Consider the following 23,947-nt stretch of genomic DNA (forward strand, 5'->3'; position numbering starts at 1 on the left):
ACCTACCTACTACCTATTATTTCAAATGAAGACCCAGTTAATTAATTTGCTGCCATTGTGTGATAAAATATTATTTTATTATCAGCCTTTTATAGAGTTACTTTGTCCCCGAAAAAGTTCCTCACCACTCACTCCCCCTCGAATGTTTATTAGTTTTACTTTTGTAATGTTTGTAATACTTGTGTTTTGTTTTAACACAAAAATACATTTGAACCCTTTAACTGCCCCACCAAAAAAAAAAAAAAGATTACATTTCCAACTCCTAATGTTGCTAGTTAACACACTCAATGCTTTTTTTTCAGCACATCCAATAACTTCTAAAATATCAGCCTCTACCAAATGATTGATATGTCTGTGCATGGTAAAATTAATGGAATTAACACGTATACTATGAAAAGTGTAGGACCAATTTATTTTTAAAAAATATTCAAAATAAAAACATTTTGAATACTAAATCATTTTTATTTGTTGAAGTATGGCATAAAATATTTTACATTTTCATTTAACATGCTTTCTTGTGTGTTTGTTTGTTTGTTTGTTTTTTTACAGTAAAATTTTAATCAAGTGCAGTAGTGCAACAGGGTTACGTTTGTTTGATTTTTATTTATTTTTTTGTAAACCATCAATGCTGTGTGTAAACTAATATTTAAAACAGTCATTCTTTAAATTACTTTAACAGTCTTTATTTAAAACAGTATTAACATGGTCAACCGTTTAGTAGAGCGGCAGTCATAGAGGTAAAGAACATTGGAAACCGGTAGCCAACTTAATGAAAAATAATAGAAGTCAAAGGCTACCATTTTTTCAAAATTGTTATTTTTACTTGTTTTATTTTAAGAATATATATTTTTTATTTGTTTACTTTTACAGAATTTGTATACATTCAGACACGCTAGGAGATTATAATGGTTCTTCGCAATGTAGTGCAGGCTTTGAACTAGTTTCCCTCTCACATTATTGGTACTTTATTGATCCCTGAAGGGAAGTTATTCAGCAGATTGAAAAAAAATAGGTCAACACTGAATGGGGCATATAGGACAGTGATATACACATACAGTAAACGTATATAAGAGAAAAAATTAGAGGGCTCTTCTGAGTACATTTATGTCAATGTTGATTAATTGTAAATTTTTTTGTGAAATAAAAATAAATAAATAAAAACACAGTCCTCTGTACAAGAGACATGATGCACTCCCCACATTCATGTTTCTACAATGTTTAGTATGTGTAGTTGACAGCATTTATGTGATATTTTTATTTACACTGACTTTATACTTTTTCTTTAAATCAAAACTGATATAGAAAGTTATTTTGGGTGACATGTCACCAATAAGCTTTTAAAGCAATCACTCAAAATGGTTACTTTTTAAATATATTAATACACAAAAGATTTGCCTTCCCAGTGCTCATTTTTATTTTTAGATACTGTCTGTTTTTAAACTAAACTAATTTCCAGATTTTCCAAATCTTCCACCAGAATATTATTCATTCATTAATTTTTTTTTCAGATTGGTCCCTTAGTCCCATTAATCCAGGGTCGCCACAGTGGAATGAACCACTAACTTATCCGGCACATGTTTTTACGAAGCAGAACGTTATCTGGACTGGACCAAATTCTCAAAGTCTTTAGGTCTACTTTATAGGCTGATCTCCTCCATTTCTAATACCTCTTTCATTATTAAACAACAGTGGAAGTCAGACAATAAAATATTTCGTCCCCTGTTCACTGAAAAAAAAAACAATTCATTTGATTTATTGAAAAAAAAAAATTTGAGGGGCTGAATTTAAACAAACAAATTAAATTTAGTAATTCATTCATTCATTTTCTTGTCAGCTTAGTCCCTTTATTATTCCGGGGAATGAACAGCCAATTTATCCACCAAGTTTTTACGCAGCAGATGGCCTTCCAGCCACTACCCATCTCTGGGAAACATCCACACACACGTTCACACACACACACACACACACTCATACACTACTGACAATTTAGCCTACCCAATTCACCTGTACCGCATGTCTTTGGACTGTGGGGGAAACCGGAGCACCCAGAGGAAACCCACGCAAAGGCAGAGAGAACATGCAAACTCCACACAGAAACGGCCACTGAGCAGAAGTTCGAACCAGCGACCTTCTTGCTGTGAGGCGACAGCACTACCTACTGCACCAATGCCTCGCCTAAATTTGGTAATGTTCAAATTAATTTGTTTGTTCAAATGCTGCCCATATAAACTGTTTGCAACCATACATTAAGAACCATTTGCAATCATTAGCTTAAAAAAAAGAGCAAATCCAATTAAAAATTTTTAAGTGTTCATGCTTCCTCTATTTGTGCACAACATAACACAAATAAAATGAGGTTAATTAAACTTACTGGACAAAATAGGCAAAAATTTGTGAGTGCTCTTGACCCTAAATAAGTATGTTTTGCCCATTCATAACTAATTGTTAGAGATTACAATAAGAAGGCCTATATTACATAAGCAATTGCTTCACTGAATGATGATATTCACTCATGTTTTGACATTTAATTTTCACTCAAATTATTTATTCACCCATGTTTTGACATTGAATTTTCATTAAAATTATTTGAAACACTAGTGGCAAAATTGCAAGCAATATGTTTCTTTGCACAAATTTCGTACATTTATTTTGATGTGGAAACCAAAAATCAGATGCATTATCATTTATTCCTTCACTGTCCTTCGTCTTAGTAGCTTATTTACTTACAACGGAAAATCTCCACAACGGAATGAACCGCCTCCGCCTGCATTACTTTTGAATAAAATCCAGTTTAGACACACATAAAAACCAAATGCCATTTTTTTCTGAAAGATGTAGTTTGCAGCATTTGTAGACTGTACAGTACATTTCTTAACATATAAATCATTAAACAAACAGCCGTTTCGCAAATAACAACCACTGATTGTGAGTTTCACGAATAACATAAGAACTACAAAACTTCTGACGTCATTATAATAAGACGGACCCTTGTTTCATCAGTATCAGCCCAACGTGTTTTCAAGTTTGCTGACGTTAATCACAATTAGGTAAATCGTGATATTTGTATGTTGCTGCTTTCATTTTATTTGTTACCCATAGTTTAGAATGCGATTTCCGGTCTATCTTCTCTTCTTGGGATTTCCTGTCCTTTTCTAGAATCGGATTGCATCATCCCATACGTTACCTCCTGGACGCCGTTAAATATATGAGTTTATAATTATTTGTCTCATTTAATGGTTTGATACAGTGTAATAGTAAGAATTACAACTTTATCTAACTTCATATGACCGAAACTGCGATGTAATTGCACAGAATATTATTTAATCGCATATATTTATTTGTAAAAAACGGTCAGGCGCTTGCGTGGTCATACCCTCATTCCTTTTCTTTCAAGATGGCGGGCGACGAGTCTGGAACAACGTTGGGTCAGCCCCATCTTTATAAACAAGATCTCAGTACACTAGTAAGTCTGCATCTTGTGTTCATTTAGGTAATATGAAATGATCTAGATGTACTGTCTTCGTCGTCAGTTCGAGTAGAGCGGTTTTGTGCTCTCTGATGAAGGCAGGCGTGCTGGTTAGCAGTACCGGTGAAAGCTCACCACATGATTCATTCGGGGATGGAGAAGGACCCCGTGTAGAAATTATATGAAAATATCGTTAAAACGTTGTTTGTCATTTATATCGTGCTGTTATTTTCAATATAGTTCCAATTATCGACAAATGTGGTTGAATTAACTTCTAATCAATTCGTCATTGACGTCTCGTGTGATGTGGTTGACAGTACTTAGATGTTTCATTAACGTTATGCCAAGCTCCTTATCTTATAGTTATCGTTAAACGATGGAGTATTTATATTTTTACTGTAATTCACTTTTTAAATTGTTTGTCAGTATAACCGCGAATTCCTTTTTTATCATTGCAAGCTACACTCTGAGTCAAAAGCTAGCAATAGCAATTATTTGATTCAATTTAAGCTTGCAACAGCAAATAACAGCTTCCCTTCTCTAGGGTAAAACATTTTTACCCTTTCATAGAGGCTGTTACAAGTTTTAAACTAGGGTTGAGTGAATAATTGAAATTGAATTGTAACTTTCATTATCATGCACATCTTGTCAGGAAAACAATGTTGTATGGTCAGCAGTGGGCACTCTCTGTTGCAGACACTCCAAATACGCCGCAAAGTAGTAACTAGGGCTGGGCGATTAGTTGAAAAGTAAACGAAATTGACATTCAGAACCTATAATCGATCTAATTTTTCCAGAATCATTTAGAAGTAAACTGATAATTACTAATTCCACAAAAGTTAGTTTTTCTTTTAAAAAACTTTTAACTATTTAATGGGCACTTTCTGGAGTGTTACGTGGGGTTATTACAAGGCTACTGAACAATAATTACTTTCTTATTTAGCTCCTTGTCTGATAAATAGTTAATTTCTACTAAGTACATGAACATCAATATGTATTTATATTTATGTAAAAATTATGTCGTTTTTGTTCTCTCATTCAGAATCGATCACATCACACAGTTTTATATGCAGCAGCAGCTCTTAACTTATATTTCTGATAAGCAGTTTGCAATTCTCTTTTTTTAATTTGTACTAAAGATTGGTATTAAAAGATTGGTTTTGCTTTGTAGGATGTGAGCAAACTGACTCCTCTCTCCCAAGAGATCATCAGCAGACAAGCCACAATAAACATAGGTAAGATTTCTTTTTTTTCTGTTAGATTCTGGTTGGAGAGCAAGTCAATGTCCAAATATTAATTAATTGTACCTATTGATTTGTCTGTAGGAACTATTGGTCATGTAGCCCATGGAAAATCAACAGTGGTGAAAGCCATCTCTGGAGTTCACACTGTCAGATTCAAAAACGAGCTGGAGAGGAACATTACAATCAAGTTGGGCTATGCTAATGCCAAGGTGTGTATGTCATTCACAAAGCTAACTATAAAAAATATTGCAAGCTACACTCTGAGTCAGAAGCTAGAAATAGCAGTTATTTGACTCAATTTAAGCTTGCAACAGCAAATTACAGCTTCTCTTTTTAGGGAAAATTGTTGTTGTTTTTTCACCTCTAAGAGAGGCTGTTACATGTCATTGCTTCTGAAGGTAAAAGTGTTTTTTCCCCAGGGTTTGATTTATTTAGATTGTTGTCATGTTTTCTTGAAAATGTGAATCTTTTACATTGATCTTGTGTATTTAGGTGTATAAATTGGACGACCCAAGTTGTCCACGGCCGGAGTGTTACAGGTCTTGTGGCAGCAGCACACCTGATGAGTTCCCTACAGACATTCCTGGCACCAAAGGCAACTTCAAACTAGTCCGGTATGTTTATTTGTGTGTTATTAGATTACATTTAAGAAAGTGTTGAGAGTAAAGGTCCTGATATTATTATAGCCAAGTTTTTTTTTTCTACATGCTTATGTGTAAAGAAAAGTTTGAAATACTTTTTCAATGATGTTCTGATGTCGACTGGTCACTTATGATGTAATCACTAAAACTCAAGATGCAAATGTTTTGCATCATGCCACGATTTGCTATTTATTTGCAGCAAAAATATATATACATGCTGTTTGGCAGCTCATAACATGTTGCAAAAACAATGCAACTTTACCAATCACAAATTTAGTGGAAAACGAATAAATTTTCAGCATTGTTCATTTAGTTACCAACTCAACATTAGCACGGGCTAATTTTGCTGCAAAATAAATGCAGTAAACACATTGATCACTGCACGTTTTACTAAGAATGTAGCAAAAGCAGATATTTTATTGCAAAAATAATGCATAAAGGCAGCACAGTGCCTCAATGGTTAGCACTGTCGCCTCACAGGAAAAAGGTCACTGGTTCGAGTCCTGGCTGGGCCAGCTGGCGTTTTTGTGTGGAGTTTGCATGTTCTCCCCATGTTCGTGTGGGTTTCCTCCGGCTTCTCCAATTTATGCTTTTTCATCAATCATTCAATCTCGCTCATGTCTGGCCTTTTTCACAATTACACTTTAAAGTTTCAAAATAATAAAATAACATTTAAATAACATTCAAAATAACATTTAAATGAATTTCAATAATCTAAGAAGGGTTTCATTCCGTGAACCCACCTTTCATATATTTCAGCTCAAAAACCATGTGATCTGCACGTCATGCCCTGTCGATGTCAATCAAAAAGCGCCATGGCAGAGGATTAAAGCAGACCAGCTGACTAGTCTGTGCAACCCCTACTGCTGGGCTTTAGTTACAAAATAGACACAAAAATTTTAAGATAAGTAAATTAGTTAATTTAAAATAGATATTTTTTTTGTATAATGATAATTAAACCATTTTGCTGAGTCTGTTTTTGTGCTGTACATTAGCTGGCTTGGGCCTGTTATTTGTTAAAGGGCACCTATGGTGAAAAATCTACTCTTCAAGCTGTTTTGACAGACGTATGTGTAGGTATAGTGTATAGACCGTCATATTGGGGTGATATAAACACACCCAGTCTTTTTTTTATTTTTTTTTTAACAACATAAAAACGGTGGACCAATTAGAGCGGTTTTCAGAGTGACAGCAACTTGACGTATTAGTTGCAACGACGAGTCATTGTCTTTGACTCGTCCTTGCAACTCTACAACAACTGCATCAAATACTCATTGGAAAAAGTTCTTACTGTAGTATTTCTCACAAATGTTACGTGAGATATTCTTCCTTTATGTCTGTCTGTTGTCTGAGGCAGCCGAGGGGGGAGATGAGGCACGCTGAAAGGCACATAGAAACAGTGGGCGAGGAAGACCAGGCTTAAAGGCGCTGTACAAAAAAACGCTACCTGGTGCTCAGAGTTATAAAACAGAAACTTATAAAAGGTATAATAAAAAATCTGATAATTGTTTTGAACTGAAACTTTACAGACACAATCTGGAGACACAAAAGACTCATATTTATTCTGAAAAAGGGGTAACCAAGGTGCTTTTTAAATCAGTCTGACATCCAATTGCCAGTAGATGACAGAGCAACCTTGTCTTAATGAGTGCCTTTTAAAATATTCATTGAAATGATTTCCTCAAGGTGTCTGGTTCATTTAGCAAGGATCATTGAAGCATGGACTAAAAATGATAGCATTGCTCTGAGACACAAATGTTCTGCTCTGGCTTTATTTGAAGCTGTTTTTAAACGCAAAACGGGCTACATTCTGTCTGAAATGTAACTCCATAGTAGCAACAGGTCTTTAAAAAGTAATAATGTCTTAAAGTTTGCTTTATAAAAGGGCTTTAAGTCTTAAACCCTTGACTTCATATTTAATGGCCTGAAATATTTTGTTCATGTTACTACAAAAATGTCTTCATTGTGGCAGACTCAATAACTCTACAATTATTGAACAGGCAAACAGTTTTCCCCACCCCACTGGTTATTACATTATCGGAGAGAACTCGGGTAGCAGGTTGAACCAGAGGTGATTAATGAATATTGAAAATATATATTTTACTCTGCTCATACCAGAGCACCAAAAACATGTCATGGAATTTTTACTGTCAAAAATCTCAATGATCATGCGTGAGTGATAGCTGCTAGTTGATTTGCAAGGTAAAACTTAAAATAAGTGCAGAATTCTGTGTCTGACTTAAACTCTGCTTGCCATGATCCTATAAAATGACTAAATCACACTAAGTTTAATTTTGATTTTAGAAAATGAGCAAATTGTAATAAGTTGATGTTAAATAAAAAGTGTATGTGTACGACTGTATTTGACTTGTTTTGATATTAAAACTTGGCTAAGAAATATATAATTTTGGTTGGGCCAGAGAAAATTTTGATAAGTCAAGTAAAAGCCTGACACCCTGAACTTTCTGGTAACTTCATATTTGCTGAACTATTGCAGTATTCTGATTTATTCTTTACCCTTTATGTAATTCAGTTGTAATTGCTTCAGAGATCCAGTGTGCATTTCATGATTCTTTCTTTTTTTCTTTCTTTTAGACATGTCTCATTTGTGGATTGCCCAGGTCACGACATCTTGATGGCCACCATGTTAAACGGTGCTGCTGTAATGGATGCTGCGCTGCTCCTAATCGGTGGGTATTTACCTTGCAGCATGTAGGGTACTTTTGAAGTTAAGCCAAAGTGTTATTGTTGTACAAGTGGCTAATGATAATCATTTTTTTCTCTCTTCAGCTGGCAATGAATCATGTCCTCAGCCTCAGACGTCAGAGCATTTGGCTGCCATTGAGATCATGAAGCTCAAGCACATACTGATTCTGCAGAATAAAATCGACTTGGTGAAAGAGAGTCAGGCCAAAGAGCAGTATGAACAGATCCTGGCGTTTGTGCAGGGTAAGAGTTTTAGCTCAATGTTTTATTTGACATATAGATTTACTGGTATGGTTACGGGAAACCATAATGGTATTACTGCATAGAGGTTTAAAGGGAGATAGTTTTCTTTAAAAAAGTAAATTCTGTCATCGTTTAATAATCCTCTTAATTGTTTTAAACCTGGTTAAGTTTCTTTTTTCTGTGATTTTTTCCCCCCTACAATAGAAGTTAATGTCTTCCACTTTCCAGCCTTTTTTAATGTTTAACAGAATAAAATAAACTCAATTTAGAACCACTTGAGGGTTTGAAAAAAGTGAGTAAGTTTTCATTTTTAGGTGAATTATGCCTTTAATTGGTGTACAATCACAGTACCTTTGGAGTTTGAGTCCATAAGCTTGATAAAAAAAAAATATGGTCAAAAGCACTTGATTTATTTGAAACATATGCCTTTTTTAGCAACATAAATGCCAAAAAATAAAGAAAAAAATCATATAAACTGTATAAATGAAGGGTGGTGCCAGCTCCAAGTGGGTGGGCTTTCAAGCTCCAAGTAGGCTGTACAAACCTGTAGTTTATGTTTTTGTTTAATGGCATTTTATTTAATGAGTCCAATATTATGCTTTATGAATGTCTACACCTACCCCAACCCTAAACCCAACCTCACAGTAACATGATGTATTTTATTAATATCTACTTCACCTACACCACCTAAACCCAACCTACTTGTGGTTTAAGTCCTTTTCACAAGACATGGGCCGGTATAAGATTCTGACGGTATGATATCCTTGGATAAAAATATCACAGTTTCACGGTATTATGATTTCTGCTCTGAAATGCTTCTTTTTAAATGTCTGGGTAAAAAAAAACTTTTTTCCCTTTTAAACACATTTTATTTTAAGAAACATTTAAAATATTTTGGAAGAGTAAACGTGTTAGGCTGAATGAATTATTGACTTCTGTCTTCATTTGTTTAAAAAACAGTTTTATTTTACAATTTAAAACAGCATCTTCAGATGTCTTTTTTCTGCTGAAGAAACTGCAAAAAAACAACAAAAAACAAAAAATGTCAATAAAAAATTGTTACACATACATTAGGGATGGTATTGCAGAATTTTTTTACGGTTTTAAAACCTTGAATTTTCCAAACTGTGGTTACTTGGAGGTCACCCAACCTACCTGAGGTGTAATCCCTACCACTTGGAGGTCTCCGGGCTGCAGTGTTACCTGCTTAAAATTTAGAACCACTTGAGGGTGAAAAGATGGTGAATTATCAATGGTCAAAAGGGCTTGATTTATAGTAACATAAATGACTTTCTGTCACTTTTGATACGTTTTATTCAGTTCTTCTAAATAGTCTTTAAAAATGTTCAACTGTAGTACAGTGCTGTCAACACAGAACTATTTCTGTGTTCTTTTGCAGAGAACTAATAATGCATTTATATATAGTTAGCAATGCACAGTTTTGTTTGTGGATTTTGTGTTTATTAGATATTTTTAATTCTAAATGTGTATTTCAAAGTTTTGATGCTAAATTGTATTTTTTTTATGTTTACATGCCATTGTATTTTTTAATACTTATGAAGTTTCAGCTACTTTTAGCTGCTTTTTCCGCTTTTAGTGATAAAATACTGTTTTTGTTGTCTTTAGTAGGTTCTTACATGTTTTATTCCAAAGTGTAGTAATAATAATAATAATAAAAAAAATCAAGCTTTTGGCTTAATATAGTCATTTCTATTACCTTGTTTTTAGCTTATGTGTCCTCTAAGGCAGTGGTCCTCAACCTTTTTATCACCGCGGACTGGTCAACGCTTTGTGGGTGGCTAGGTGACCATCAACGTTTTCTAAGAGGAACAAGCTGACAAAACATGTGTCACTCGTACAAGTTTTATTTATGGAGAAAATTGTTCTGTGTTTGTCTGAGATAATTAGTCTACCGAAATGTGTATATTTTATATAAAACATGAAACTGATTAATCAGTTCTTGTCATGTGACCCGCAGTGCGCTTGCACATTCATTCAACTTGATGGGTCAGGAAGGCGCGAGCGCATCACGCCGTGTGCTTCCTTTGGAAATAACAAACTCCTCAAAATACACGATATGTCATTTGCGATCTCCAGCATTTGACTATCTTGCACAGACATGTTGGATTCACCTGATTTGTTGACGCATGGGTTGCGGATCTATTCCTTGGCAGTTCGTGGGTCCTTCACTGGGCATTTTCCCCTTAGCAAAGAAACTTTCCAAAAAGATGTCTGTTTCTTACTCATTTTGCTGCTTGTGGGTTAAATTTGGGTGCTCAAGTGACAGAGACCTAAGTGAGAGAATGCGGTCATTTTTCAAAATAAAATACCAGTCTGCGGCTCAGTGGTTGAGAACCACTGCTCTAAAGTACAGTTTAAACTATTGTACAATTATTTTAAAACATTTATTTTAGAATGAAAACATTTCTCGTCCAAGCTGCTGTTTTTACTGCCTTACAGAAGATGATCTCAGTGCACACTATACAGCCTACAATACATGATGTGTTACTTGATGCCTAATGGACATGCAGATGTTTTGCTGGCATCCATACTTGCTGTGTAGCGTTAAAGGTTATATGAAAAGGGCTTGATGAATCAGGGATCAATATGCAATAGTCCAGAACACCAATCAGAGAACTATTTTGGAAAGCCATGGCTTTTGAGGGGAAGTTGGTTTTATTTTCGCACATTCATTCATTTTTGAACAGTGACAACTTGTGACACGCTTCCTATATTGTTTACTAGGCTACTTTAAATATTCTGTCGAAAATTGCTTGTAAATATGACTTCAAAAAAAGGACTGTTTAATTGACTGTTAACAAAGTTGTACTTTGATAGTCATTGCCTGCTAATATGATTTTCCTATTTAGCAATGCAAAGAATGCTTTTCTGAAATTATATTATCAAGGAGAATGCCTGAATGTGCTAATATAAAAGCCCAATGCTGTGCCTCTGGTTGCAAAACCAGCATTTAAGTCTATCTATACTGAGACAAAATGCCAGCATTTTCAAACTAAAACATTGTGTTGAGAGTTTTCAAAGCAATGCTGTGTGAATGCAATGAACAACCTTTAAAAAAAACTTGTTTTAGGGTGTTTTCACACCTAGATGTTTATTTCGAATCCTGGTGCATTTGCCCCCCTCAGTTCATTTGGGCATGTGAACACTGCAATTGCGCTCTGTTTACTCGCATGTGACTAGTTTGAACTATTTTGGTCCATTTAGAAACTTTGCTCAATGAAAATGAACCACAACAAGAACAAAACATAGCATAGTAGTAATTTTAATCTGTTTCGAAACAAAATGATTAATCTATTTACCCTATTCTTCAATACCGAAGTGCGCTCGTTTTTGCTATTTGTTTTAGAACTTCCGATTCATTTGCCTATGGGAGAAATGACTAGGAATAAAAAACAGCAAAAAACGGTCAAATTTCTTGCTCAACAACAAGTGTGTGCATGACAATACAGAAAAAGCAGAATAATATAATAAGAAAATGTTAGTTTGCAACATTAGGCAGCGCAAAGAGCTGTTTTTAACGTCTAAAAATGAATAGAACTGAATAAGACCGAAAGTCTCAAGCCGAAAAGATTCAAAAGGCTGCGCCCATTTGTACACGAAGAATAAGGTCAATAGGTATGAAACAAAAAAAACAGTGTAAAGGGCAGCTGATTTGCTTTTCTGGGTTATACAAACTTCTAAAGCATTCCAAAATGAGGTGATTTCTTTCTCGTTCATCTTCCTACAGGTACAGTAGCAGAGGGAGCTCCAATTATCCCGATCTCAGCCCAGCTCAAGTACAACATCGAAGTTGTTTGCGAGTACATTGTAAATAAGATCCCCGTGCCTGTCCGCGACTTCACCTCTGAGCCTCGACTTATTGGTATGAGACTGCTTTCATTTGAATGGCACTGAAGAGGGCTTATTATAAAAGTTTAGATGAATGATTGTGTTTTCCCCACAGTAATCAGGTCGTTTGATGTCAATAAGCCTGGCTGTGAAGTAGATGATCTGAAAGGTGGTGTAGCTGGAGGAAGTATCCTCAAAGGTGTCCTGAAGGTATAACTCTGACTAGTTTGAGGCAGTAAAAGCTCCATTTCTGTTCCACAATAACTGAACAGGTTTATTGTCAGGCCAGCCTTCTGCTCTACTGTTCCTCTTTTAATGTTGTTTTCCTCTGTATTTATTTTGGTTCAAGGTCGGACAGGAGCTTGAGGTCAGACCAGGTATCGTTTCAAAGGACCATGAAGGGAAATTAATGTGCAAACCCATCTTCTCCAAAATCGTCTCACTTTTTGCCGAACACAATGACCTTCAGTATGCTGCTCCTGGTGGCCTTATTGGTATGCAAACTTTAATGTTGCTGGAATTATGTAATTGTGCTTGTAAAGAGAGTTCCCTTTTTCCACATCATATTAACATGTTCTCAGTGATTCCATTACAAATGACTAAATTAACCTGAAAGTATCTCTATTGTGACCGCTTACGTTCAGATTTTAGGTTTAACACTGAACCTTATGCGATCTTGCAGGATGAATCTCCTACAAAATTAGCTTTTGCAAAAAATATGTAATGATTAATTGACTTATGTTATAAAGTTAATTTAAAATGAAAGTATATCACTTTCTTTATTTGTTACAGGCTCACACACACACACACACAACTGTATTGCACACATGCTCCTGGAGTAATTAGAGAGGCCAGTTGTAGGCAGTACTTTTAGTGCTGCAAGAATATTAAGTCTTATTGTACGGAGCATTTTTATCATTATATTGCAAATGATAGGATATCCCTTTGTTGGAGCTGACTTCAACAATGCTTTTTTGTTGTTGTTGGCCATACATCCACTATGAAACTCCTGTATCCAGATCTTCTCTTGAGTGCAAGTTTTTTTTTTTTTTTTTTGTCATCCGCCATTTAACTAATCTAATTTATGTTCAATATTATATTTTTATCCAAAATTATTCAGCATAAAATAAGCTAAAAGATGGGTACTAGAACACAAGCATAAGCAGTTTATCCTTACAACTTAAAGTTATCATGAAATTAATTAAAATAATTGTCCCATTTTTTTCTCCAGTGGGGTGTATGCGCGGGGACTTAATTTTCAGTAAAGGCTGGTTCATACTTTTGCCTTGAGCACACGTGTATGGTCCAGCACATCTTTTGTAAGGTCACAAACCCCTCACCGTGGCTGATGCTAACCTCTCAAAAAAAATGTAACTACATGTCGCAACAACGACTGATTGGTCTGTTTGGTAGCGTTGAAGAGTGTGCGCGGTGCTGAGAGCCGCAGTTGAGCAGCGAGTGTTTACAAATGTTAAGTCCTGTGCAGGAGCTCCATATTGAAACTTTTGTTTTGTGTTTACCTTATGATTAAAGTTGTTGCACGTCCGCCAGTTCCCTCCTCTAAATAAGCGAGATGTAGCTACTGGTATATTAAGGTAGCATTCTGGGGAGAAAAAGAAACTCGAAACAGAGGAACATAAAATTCCCAATGCCATCAAGAGTTCTAGAAGTGTTATTGCAGAGCAACACAAACAGCATGCAGAGGTGCTGTGGATCACAGCGATCACTCAACACAGACGTATGAACCAGCCTTAAGCCAGCTCAAACATTTCCGGTGAACTGTCATTCCATTATAAAATTGCACAATTAAGATCTGGTTTCTATAAAAATCAATGATCTTCACTGCCTGGTTGAGATGCGATTTATGAAGTGGGTCTCAGACCAGATAAAAAGCACTGCATTAAATTCCATTGTAAACGCCAAAACTTTAAAATATAATAAACACAGTGACAGAATTTTTAACAGATTTTTTGCACTCACTTGCTGCTCCTGAAGGCACTTTCGTTTAAACAATCTTTCATCTCCTTTTACACTTGAACAACGAAATTAATGCTTAAGTCTATAAAATGGACTATTTTTTAATTAAATTACATCATCAATGCTATAAAAGGAACCTTATAAAATTGGAAGTTTATCTGTGACTGAAAAACACTTGCTGTGCATATAGCTTATTTTTGATATTATCAGAGTCACTGTGTAATGTTCTCTGTTCTCAGACACCAGATGATTTAAAGCTTAAAACTAATAGCTTCATGGGGATCTGTTGTTTTAATTCAAGAGTATCTTTAATTTGTACATTTGCGCCATTTATTCAGTTTTTTATGCAAAATAATGAAGTACATGATTGATTTAGTATTTGCCATGCACGTTGGGTTGCAGGTGTTGGCACCAAGATTGACCCTACACTGTGCAGAGCGGATCGAATGGTGGGTCAGGTCCTCGGTGCAGTGGGGGCTCTTCCTGAGATCTTTACAGAGCTGGAGATCTCCTACTTCCTCTTGAGAAGACTGCTAGGTGTGCGCACTGAAGGGGACAAGAAAGCAGCCAAGGTTATTATCTCCATTTTTTGTTGTTGTTGTTGTTGTTACACAAAATCCTACATTATAAATTACATTTTTATAAACATCAGGAGCATGATGCAAATTGAGAAACAGGATTGTTTTAAAACACGATTTTGCATACGAAAAGACCTTATGAAAAATGAAACTGTCAGGTCAAAGTTGGATGATGATGATGATGATGATTTATTTTTTTTATATTTCTTTACTTAAACAGGAAATCACACTGAGATATTACTCTCTCTTCTTTCAGTGAGTCCTGGATAAAATTATCAGCATTATATCTATTATATTATATCTATTTGAGAATTTATACTGATAAAGAAAACACAGTCTTAGCATTTTTCCTCTATTTATTATTTTAACAGCTCACATAGCAGAGATGAGTGTCTCTGTGTGTATAAGTGATGTTTTTCATATGTAGTAAAGAAAACGCTAGTAGACATGCTGGTTTCATCATTTATGCATCAATACATGAGGATGGTTCACTATTCTTTTATAACGAGCTGTTCTGAGATTTGCTTTTCATTTGTGATTAAACTACAGTTAAATAGAGGGGTGCACAAATAACGTCCAAAGCCAGAAGATTGAACCGCCATAGGAAAATCTTGCTGGAATCTTGCTTATTCATTCATTTACTTTTCAACTTAGTCCCTTTATTAATCTGGGGTTGCCACAGCGGAAAGAACCGCTAACTTATCCAGCATATGTTTTATGCAGCGGATGCCCTTCAGGCTACAACCCATCACTGGGAAACACCCATACACACTCATTCACACACATACACTACAGACAATTATAGCTAACCCAATTCACCTGTACCGCATGTCTTTGGACTTGTGGGGGAAACCGGAGCACCCGGAGGAAACCCACACGAACACGGGGAGAACATGTATTCATGCAGTATAATATAATGGCATTCTGTCCCTCAGAAAAACTTGAGCACATCTTGGCTTCAAAACTTAACAACAAACTCGGATGTGGTTTGCATATTTTTTGTTGGGCACCCCGTTTCAGAACTTTTCCGTAGATTTGCATCTTTTAGCAAATTTCATTATTCTACAGTGCTGTTGGATGCTTGATTCTGATTGGATGATGAACATGTTAAGGCATGCTGTTATATATGGTTAAAGCAGTTCTTAACAAATCCTAACTGCATGACACTTCCATATAACAAAACAAAACAGAAGGGTTTAAGATCACAGAGGAGATGTTTTAGGTCAAAAACCTGACAAATGCCTTGAAATACAGCACCTGAACTATGGCCGCATGTTATTGAAAAAATCTAACATTGCAGTATTTTGTTTTGCTGCGATATAAATATAATTTCAACTGGTTGATTTGAATGGCTCTATTTAAAAAGATTTCATTAATTTAGATTGACTGGGATGATGAAGTCTTTTTTTTATGCAGTGCATCAGCATAATTATTTAATAAATTATAAGCACATATTAATACGACAGCAAAAATAAGTAATTGTTTTCTGGGCAGTGTTCAAGTGAAGAAATTGAACAGTCAATTGTAAAATAACATGGTCGTCGTAATATTTAAAAATATCTGTATATTTTAATCTTTAATAAAAAGCTAATCATGTGATGTGACTATTGACGATAAACACATTGCGATATCAATCCTCAAGCAACACATTGTTCAGCCCTAATCTAAACAATGTCTTGAGGTGTGGTAAAAGTAGTTTAGGCAGAAGTTAGTTGACCTCTTGCTGTTCGGTTATTAGATAATGTATACCCAAGGTGCCATTACTTTTTGGTTGTGTGTTATATTTCTAATAGCTTATTTGTGTGATATTCTATGATATGGGAAGAAATATAGTGTAGATTTTATACAATAGATTATTTACTTCATAATTAAACATTTTTTTCGTGGATATGCAGGGTTCCCAAGGGTCATGGAATTTTTTGGAATCTTATAGACATTAAAAGTCATGGATCATAAGAGATTTTTGACTTCAAATTTTAGTTTCCATTCATCAAAATGTAGTTTTTCTATACTGTATCATGTAGTTTCAATATTTCTCTATTTCCTACTTTGACCTATTGTAAAGGTTAGGCTGTTTTTGACTATAAGCACCATTTTTTTACCTTTCCTTCTCGTCAGCTGTCAGTCACTAATGGCCCGTTTTCACTGAGTGAAACTGTACAGTACGGTACCGGTCGGTATGGGTCACCTTTATCAGGCTTGCGTTTCCACTGCCAAAAGGGTACTAAAAGTTTCAGACAACATCTTTTTTACTCAAGAAAATTCCGTCATGGTCATTCACATATCATATGAGAAAGCACTTCTCACAAAACAGATGCTGGTTTCAAAAACAACATGCAACAAGCCCAATCGGTTTGTTGTAAAAAAAAATAAATGAATGAAAAGAGAAGAGAGAGAACCCAGTCCAGGAGACTCGAAACAAGCAGAATTCCTTTATTGAGACGTGTTGGTTAATCTGCAGTCATACAGCGTCTTTAAGATGTCCGTGTCTGCAAGAGCCTACTAGAGGTCCGCAGTCTGCAAGTTCTTTCACTAGTCTCTCACAAGTCTCACACAAGTCTGAATTAGTCTGAATTAAGACAAAGATTTCATGGCTATATTGTGTTCTTAGGAGGAGGGGATATAGCTAAACAAAGGATGCAAATTAAGGGTTGTGGTCGGCAGGGTAAACTGCTTCTCAGGTCTAATCTCATCAAGTTCTGGAGACAGAAACCGCCTGACCATTTGATCGAAAAGAGAAAACAATAGACACCCCATGCTGTGAAACTGACAATTTGCATTACTTTGGCTTAGCCTGTTGTCAGAAAGATAAAGGTTAATGTCCCTCCTAGCTGGAATGTTAATGAAATTATATAATTAAAAACCAGAGAATATAACTTTTTAGTTATACGTAGATTATTGTTAATTTGAAATTAGATGATATAAATTTATATTTCCACAGGTTCAAACTTCTCATCTGTGTCTTTAATCTTCACCAGCATTTGTAACCTTATGTTATAAAGTAATTTCGTCATTCTGAGTTTATAATAGTCCAAAAGGCGATGATAGACACAGCATTTTGTTCATGTTTTAGGTTGCAGAAAGCATGATTTGCTGCTGGTTTTCCTTCTCCTTTGTTTTTTCGCGCTTCACTTTCGCGTTTGTCCCTTTCTGAAAGGATCGGATGTCAGAAGCACTTCAATAATCACGCGCACGTTATTAATATGAGCTCAAAGTTTTTCAAATATAGACGCGTGGCGAGCTCTCTAGAGAAAGTGAAACCGCTCGACCTTTTAACAGGCTCGTAAAACAACAACAGGACAAAGTAGATTTTGTTCTTTTTGGCTTTGTGGCTGTACATCAAGACAACGATGTTTGTTTGAGCTCTGGTCGACCATGGCGGTTCCTTTGTTTTCATTCTCTTGCTTATGTGAGTCAAGACATCAACTGAGGCACACATACCAGAGAAATGACCATTTCAAGAGATTTGCATTTTCCTCTCAAGTTTATTTATTTGAACTTGCATAAAGAATGTGTTTGAGGCTAATTCTATGTCATTTGTGCCGTCCAGAGGAAATTCGCTTACATTTGTGTATATGCGATGACTGTTTGACTTTGTATGTAGTCTTCCTGCATTATAATTTCTTTTCAAAATCAGAGGTAAATTACCCATTGCTTCTCTTATTACGGCTATTAAATTAATGAAAAATGTCATTCAAGCCTGAACTATTTTAAAATTATGCAAAGAACAACCATATTTTTTGATTTATTAATGGTAATTCTAATTCAGCTTTTTTGACATGAATGAAAGTCAGGGAAAAGTTTATATTTGGCTAAGAGTGGGAGCTGTGTAGTCAGTTTTTAATGTACCCTTGCACTTTTTTTTGAAAGCGGTTACAGTTTTCTTTGATTTGATTTGGCCCACAGGTTCAGAAGCTGTCGAAGAATGAGGTGCTGATGGTAAACATTGGCTCGCTGTCAACAGGAGGCCGTGTGAGTGCAGTCAAAGCTGATCTGGCTAAGATTGTGCTCACAAACCCTGTTTGCACAGAGGTGGGGGAGAAGATCGCCTTGAGTCGCAGAGTGGAGAAACATTGGCGGTGAGCAAAGATTCATTCAAAATAAGTTCATGATCCATCGAGCAAGTTTACATGCACACCAATCAGCTGCTAATCCACAAAAATCACTATTGAAATGATCTGTTGTTTAGATTTACTTGGCAATGGGCTTGCAAGACTTTATATATAAATCAGTTTATTTGGTAAACGTAATCATTTGTGAATTTAACTTATTATTTAGAAGTATTTATGTTTATTGTCATATTAATTCATTAAAACTTAAACGACAGCTATGTAATTCTCTCAAGATGCAGAAATTTACCATATTCTATTTTTGTTGCTTGAGATGAGAACACATTTTTATAAATCTTTGAATGGAGAAATCATCCAAGGCTATGTTTACATGACAAAAAAGTAGCCAAACATGGAAGTCTTTCGTTTTGAAAAATGTTTACGTCTATGGCACGTTTTCAACATTTTTTGCATTTATAGATGTACAGGTATATCTGTAAAAGAAAAACCACCAGGTGTGTGTGTGTGTGTGTGTGTGTGTGTGTGTGTGTAAAAGTAACAGTAAGTATGATTATAAAGTAAGTGTATAATTTACTGTGTTTGAGTTTTAAACAAGAGAGAAAAGTGTGAAAATGTTAATGCCTGTCTAAGAAATTGTATCTAATCATTGTAAAAAATAAAACTACTACTTCGTAAATTTCACCTATTGCGGGCTATTTTTAGAACGTAATGTACAATACCACTGTATATACAAATGATTGTCAGAGTACACTGGACAGGGCTCGAAATTGCGACCATTTTGGTCGCATATGCGCCCGAAAATTAATCTATGCGACCGCATAATATATTTGGGCGCATTAGTGCGACTGCAGATAATGGTTGTAGTGCGACCTGTTTTGATTTTTTTGTAAAAACGTGCTGAATCGCTCTTCCCTGCCGCTATATTGGTTTATATTAGCTGTCAATCCCTCAAGGTATTCCGCTGTCAGATGACAGGGAAGGAGCTTGATGACCACGGGAAATGCAAACGGCTGAAGAGTAAAAACTTAAAGCACACAGGTTTGCAAACCCCACCTAAAGTTGAGGCGCAGATGAGAGCGATCATGACACGTCACGTGGTGAATAATGATCCACCAGCTGAGATCAATCGAGTACGCGCTTCTTGGAGAAGGCGCCCGAATCTCCATGCTTTGCATTCACTGCGTGTTCAGCACAAATGTCCACTAAAAGTCAAATCTAATACTGTACATATCATCGCCAAAGAAGCTCGCCTTTACCAAGTTTACACTGAAACTGCGGCTCATAACAAAGAGCGGTATTGCGCCGGTTTTCATCGCAAGAATCCTGCTCTGCCTGCTCATAAATCGGCTGACTCGCTAGCTTTTCCACTAACACAGAAAAATGAAGATCAGCTCAGACTGAACATTTAAATTGACACAAACTGAAACCAAAACTTTTAAAGAGTGATAGAAGTGAGACTTTATTTACTTTCTTTTGTCTATTCTTTTTTGAGGTGTATATTATTTTTTTTTTTATCTACTGATGACTTTGCAGCTTTCATCATTGAATTGAATGATTTAATATAATCTTTTGTTTGTTTTGTAGCAGAAATATTATTTATTAAATTGACATGCATATAAAAACAGCAGTACAAAATAAATATTTCTTACTGCAATGCTTCATTTTACAAGGCAGTATCATAATGAGAAATGTAATTCATTGTTACTATTATTATTTTCATCATCATTAATATTCTATGGCCTAATTATTAGACATTCATTTTGGAATTATTGCACACAAATATCAATGTCTTCGCAGCATTAGTTAGATGGTTGTTTCTGGTTTTTGTCAGTCCTATTGATGCTGTTTTAAAATACAATAAATCCCTTAAAAAACAATTTGCAGCGGTGCTCATTCATTTTTGGTGGTGCTCCTAAAAAATTTTTGGTGCTCCTAAATATTTGAAGTTGGGAGCACCAGTGCTACCAAGTAAAAAAGTTAATTTCGAGCCCTGCTGGAAAATAGCTATCTGGTTATATCTGCAGATGACACTGCGCTCTTATCCCTGCTTTCTTACACCAGACCAGAAACATGGACCAGTCTTGCATGACTTTATCTCATGGTGCAATAAAACAAAAGTAGATCTGAATGTGTCAAAAACCAAATAAATGCTCATGCTTGAATGCTTGAGGTTGTGGAGGATTATACATACCTAGTAACGATTATTGATAACAGCTGAAATTTAATCAAAACAGGCATACATTATTAAGGCTCATCAGAGACTTTTTTTTTATTGTGGAACTCAACCCATTTAATGTTGAGTGAGTTCTTCTTAAGACCTTTTATATTTAGTCTGTTGAAAGTAATTTGTCCTTTTTCCTTATTTGCTGGTTTTCTTCACTGTCTATAAAAAACATGAATCGTCTTCAAGACAGTGTTAATTTGTGCTCAAATTTTGGGAGTTCCCCTGCAAAGTATTGCATCCTATTACGAACAGCAGGTGTTGAGGATGGCACATGAAGTAATAAGAGATAGCACACACCCCTTAAAGTCCCCATGAACCTGAAGCTGTTACCACAAATTTTTTGTTTTGTTTTGTTTTGTGATGCAGTTCCTAGGGAAACAGAATATTAAATGAGCAAACTGTGGGCGTGGCTTGTTTTTTTTCTAGTGCAGGATGAATGGATGTAGTAAAGTAGGCATTTCATTCAGAAAGATGGGGAAAAGGGTTTGGGTAGAGGTATTACAACTAAACAGACTCCTGCTCACCATTTCTGTTTGTTGTCAAAACTGACAGTTGGAGCGGCATGATTAAACATGTTAGCCACCCCCATTTTCTAAGATGTATAAGTATATATTCTGACTATTTATTTTTTAAAAAGTACATTTTCAGATTTCAAATAAAGTTTAACTTTTTTTTTTCCTAATGACATGCACAGATGAATTGTTCACCACAAAGCTAGCAATGTGAGCTAACAAAAACATATGAATAGTTTTGTTTTCTTGGGAATTTTAAACAAATATTTTGAGCGCGGATGCCCCTTGGGTGACATCTAGGGACAATAGGATGTTTTACAAATTGTTAAAAATCTACTTTTGCACCTAAAGTAATTCGGTTACGTAATAAATGTAGTTAATCAATGGATTATCGTTACTTTATTATCATTATTGGTAATATTATTCATACATTTTTTTTCTGTTTTTTTTTTTTTTGAAGTGTTGGTGTTCATTGTGTTAAGTGTGTCATTCTTGTTATATGTGAAGCACCACCATTGCCCTAAGGGGATTAATAAAGCTTTGAACTAAACTAATCCTCTTAAATATTCCTGTCACATTTCACACATTCATACTTCAGTAAAGGAATAAAGCAGGTTAATAATGGATTAACATGATTGCAAAATTAAGCGAATGTGGCAAAAGTCTAGCGATGTCGAATTTTATGCTTTCTTAAGACTTTAGTGCAGTTTAAAACAGTGATGGTGACTTCTTTCTCTCTTTTTTTTTAGTTTGATCGGATGGGGGCAGATCAGGAGAGGTGTAACCATCACACCAACAGTCGACGATGATTGAGGAGTGACCACAACCTGTCAGTGGCTGGCACTGTCTCTCTACCGGACATAATTATTAAACCATTTTCACACACACTTGAGCACAGGCCAGCGCGTTTCGCCATCAGCGCAGAGTGAAGGGAAGAGCTCTTTTTGAGGGGAACGCACTGGCCCTGTATTTTAAGATGTTCGCCATACTCAGAGGAAAGATTGGTGTCATTTATATGAGAAATGCAATGAAAACATTATTCCTTGGCTTGGCGAAGAAATTGTCAACATCTTTCAGTGATGACAAATAAAAAACCTTTTGGATCAAACCAATTATTGTGCTTTTTGTCTGTGAATGGTGCTTCATTTCACACAACAGCAGGATGTTATTAGAATATAATTCTTCAGTGTGTGCAATGATGTTAAGCTATTTTTATTGCAGTTAAATTGTGTACTTGATCTTTAAAAAGGGGGTAAACATACCTTGGCCAAACCGTGTTGTAAACATGACTCGTGAATTTTTAATGTGACATGAAGGTTTATTAATAGTGTAGGGATACTCATTCAAGACTGTACTGTTGATTTTTGTTATAATTTTTTTTTTGTTCCTGAAGAAATTTCTTGATCAAACGCTGCTGTACACTACCTGACAGAAGTCTTGTCACCTATTTAAGTTTTAGGAACAGCAAGTAACTTGACTTAAGTTGATCATTATCAGAAGCAGCTTATTTGAAAGGCAAAGGCCACTAGATTTACGCTTATTTTACCAAAATAAAATATGATCATGCCTTAATTTTTAATTATTCAATTAAGACAGTGAGGTCTGACTTTGCTTAGACACAAGTCTTGTCACTTAACAAAAATAATGTACAGTATAGAATATAAAGTCATGGTGCAGTGAAAAAAGAACGAATGTAGTGTATGACTCCCATGAGCTCGGAGGACTGCATCTATACATTTCTGCAATGACAAATAACTTATTAATAAAGTCATCTGGAATGACAAAGAAATCGTTCTTGCTGGACTCCCAGAGTTCATAAATTTTTTGGATTCATCTTCAGTGCCTCCTCAATCTTACCCCAGAAATGCTCAATAATGTTGATATCTGGTGACTGGGCTGGTTAATCCTGGAGCACCTTGACCTTCTTTGCCTTTAGGAACTTTGATGTGGAGGCTGAAGTCTAAGGAGCGCTATCCTGCTGAAGCTTTTGCCCTTTCCTGTGGTTTATAATGTCATGGGCAGCACCAATGTCTTGATACTTCAGGCTATTGATGTTGCCACTCTGCAGATCTTTTGTACACCCCCATACTAAATGTAACTCCAAATCATGATTTTTTCCTTCATCAAACTTGACTGATTTCTGTGAGAATGTTGGGTCCATGCAGTTTTCAAGAAGTCTTTTGCATTATTTGTGATGATTGGGATGCAGTTGATTCATCTGAAAAATCTATTTTCTGCCACTTTTCCAAATGATCAACCAGAAGTCAAGTTAATATTTGTTGCTCTTACAACTGGGATTAACTGTAAAACTTGTCAGTGCATACTGAAAAGACTGATAAAATATGGTCTGTGCATTAAAGAAAGACTATAAGGCTTTTGAATGAGTGGCAGTTGTCTTAATAATGTATTAATGAAATTAACAATAATGAAAAATTAC

The 23,947-nt window shown here is 35.5% G+C and overlaps 1 protein-coding gene across 4 annotated transcripts; it reads left to right on the plus strand.

Moving 5' to 3' along the window:
• The first annotated feature begins 2,972 nt into the window (after positions 1-2,972).
• On the plus strand, positions 2,973-22,620 carry eif2s3 (eukaryotic translation initiation factor 2, subunit 3 gamma). Of its 4 annotated transcripts, none has more exons than XM_073940036.1 (13): positions 2,973-3,300; positions 3,395-3,463; positions 4,638-4,701; positions 4,792-4,919; positions 5,203-5,324; positions 7,947-8,041; positions 8,142-8,300; positions 12,049-12,183; positions 12,265-12,359; positions 12,499-12,643; positions 14,529-14,698; positions 18,611-18,783; positions 22,260-22,618. In XM_073940036.1, exons 2-13 carry the CDS (start codon positions 3,395-3,397, stop codon positions 22,321-22,323), a joined length of 1,419 nt encoding a protein of 472 aa, XP_073796137.1. In that variant the 5' UTR covers positions 2,973-3,300; the 3' UTR covers positions 22,324-22,618. The 4 variants fall into 4 exon arrangements, 3 of the variants coding, with proteins under 3 accessions (XP_073796137.1, XP_073796136.1, NP_997876.2); XM_073940035.1 differs by having other exon boundaries at positions 2,973-3,047; NM_212711.3 differs by having other exon boundaries at positions 3,096-3,463; positions 22,260-22,620.
• The last annotated feature ends 1,327 nt before the right edge of the window (positions 22,621-23,947 follow it).

The sequence above is a fragment of the Danio rerio genome, chromosome 24 (assembly GCF_049306965.1).
Source record: "Danio rerio strain Tuebingen ecotype United States chromosome 24, GRCz12tu, whole genome shotgun sequence".
NCBI classification, from domain to species: domain Eukaryota; kingdom Metazoa; phylum Chordata; class Actinopteri; order Cypriniformes; family Danionidae; genus Danio; species Danio rerio.

Coding starts and splice junctions, on each gene's coding strand:
- eif2s3 (XM_073940036.1), top strand. CDS start 3,395: ATGGCGGGCGACGAGTCTGGAACAACGTTGGGTCAGCCCCATCTTTAT. Junction 5,325..7,946: donor GGCAACTTCAAACTAGTCCG/GTATGTTTATTT, acceptor TCTTTCTTTTAG/ACATGTCTCATTTGTGGATT. Junction 12,184..12,264: donor CTCTGAGCCTCGACTTATTG/GTATGAGACTGC, acceptor TTTTCCCCACAG/TAATCAGGTCGTTTGATGTC.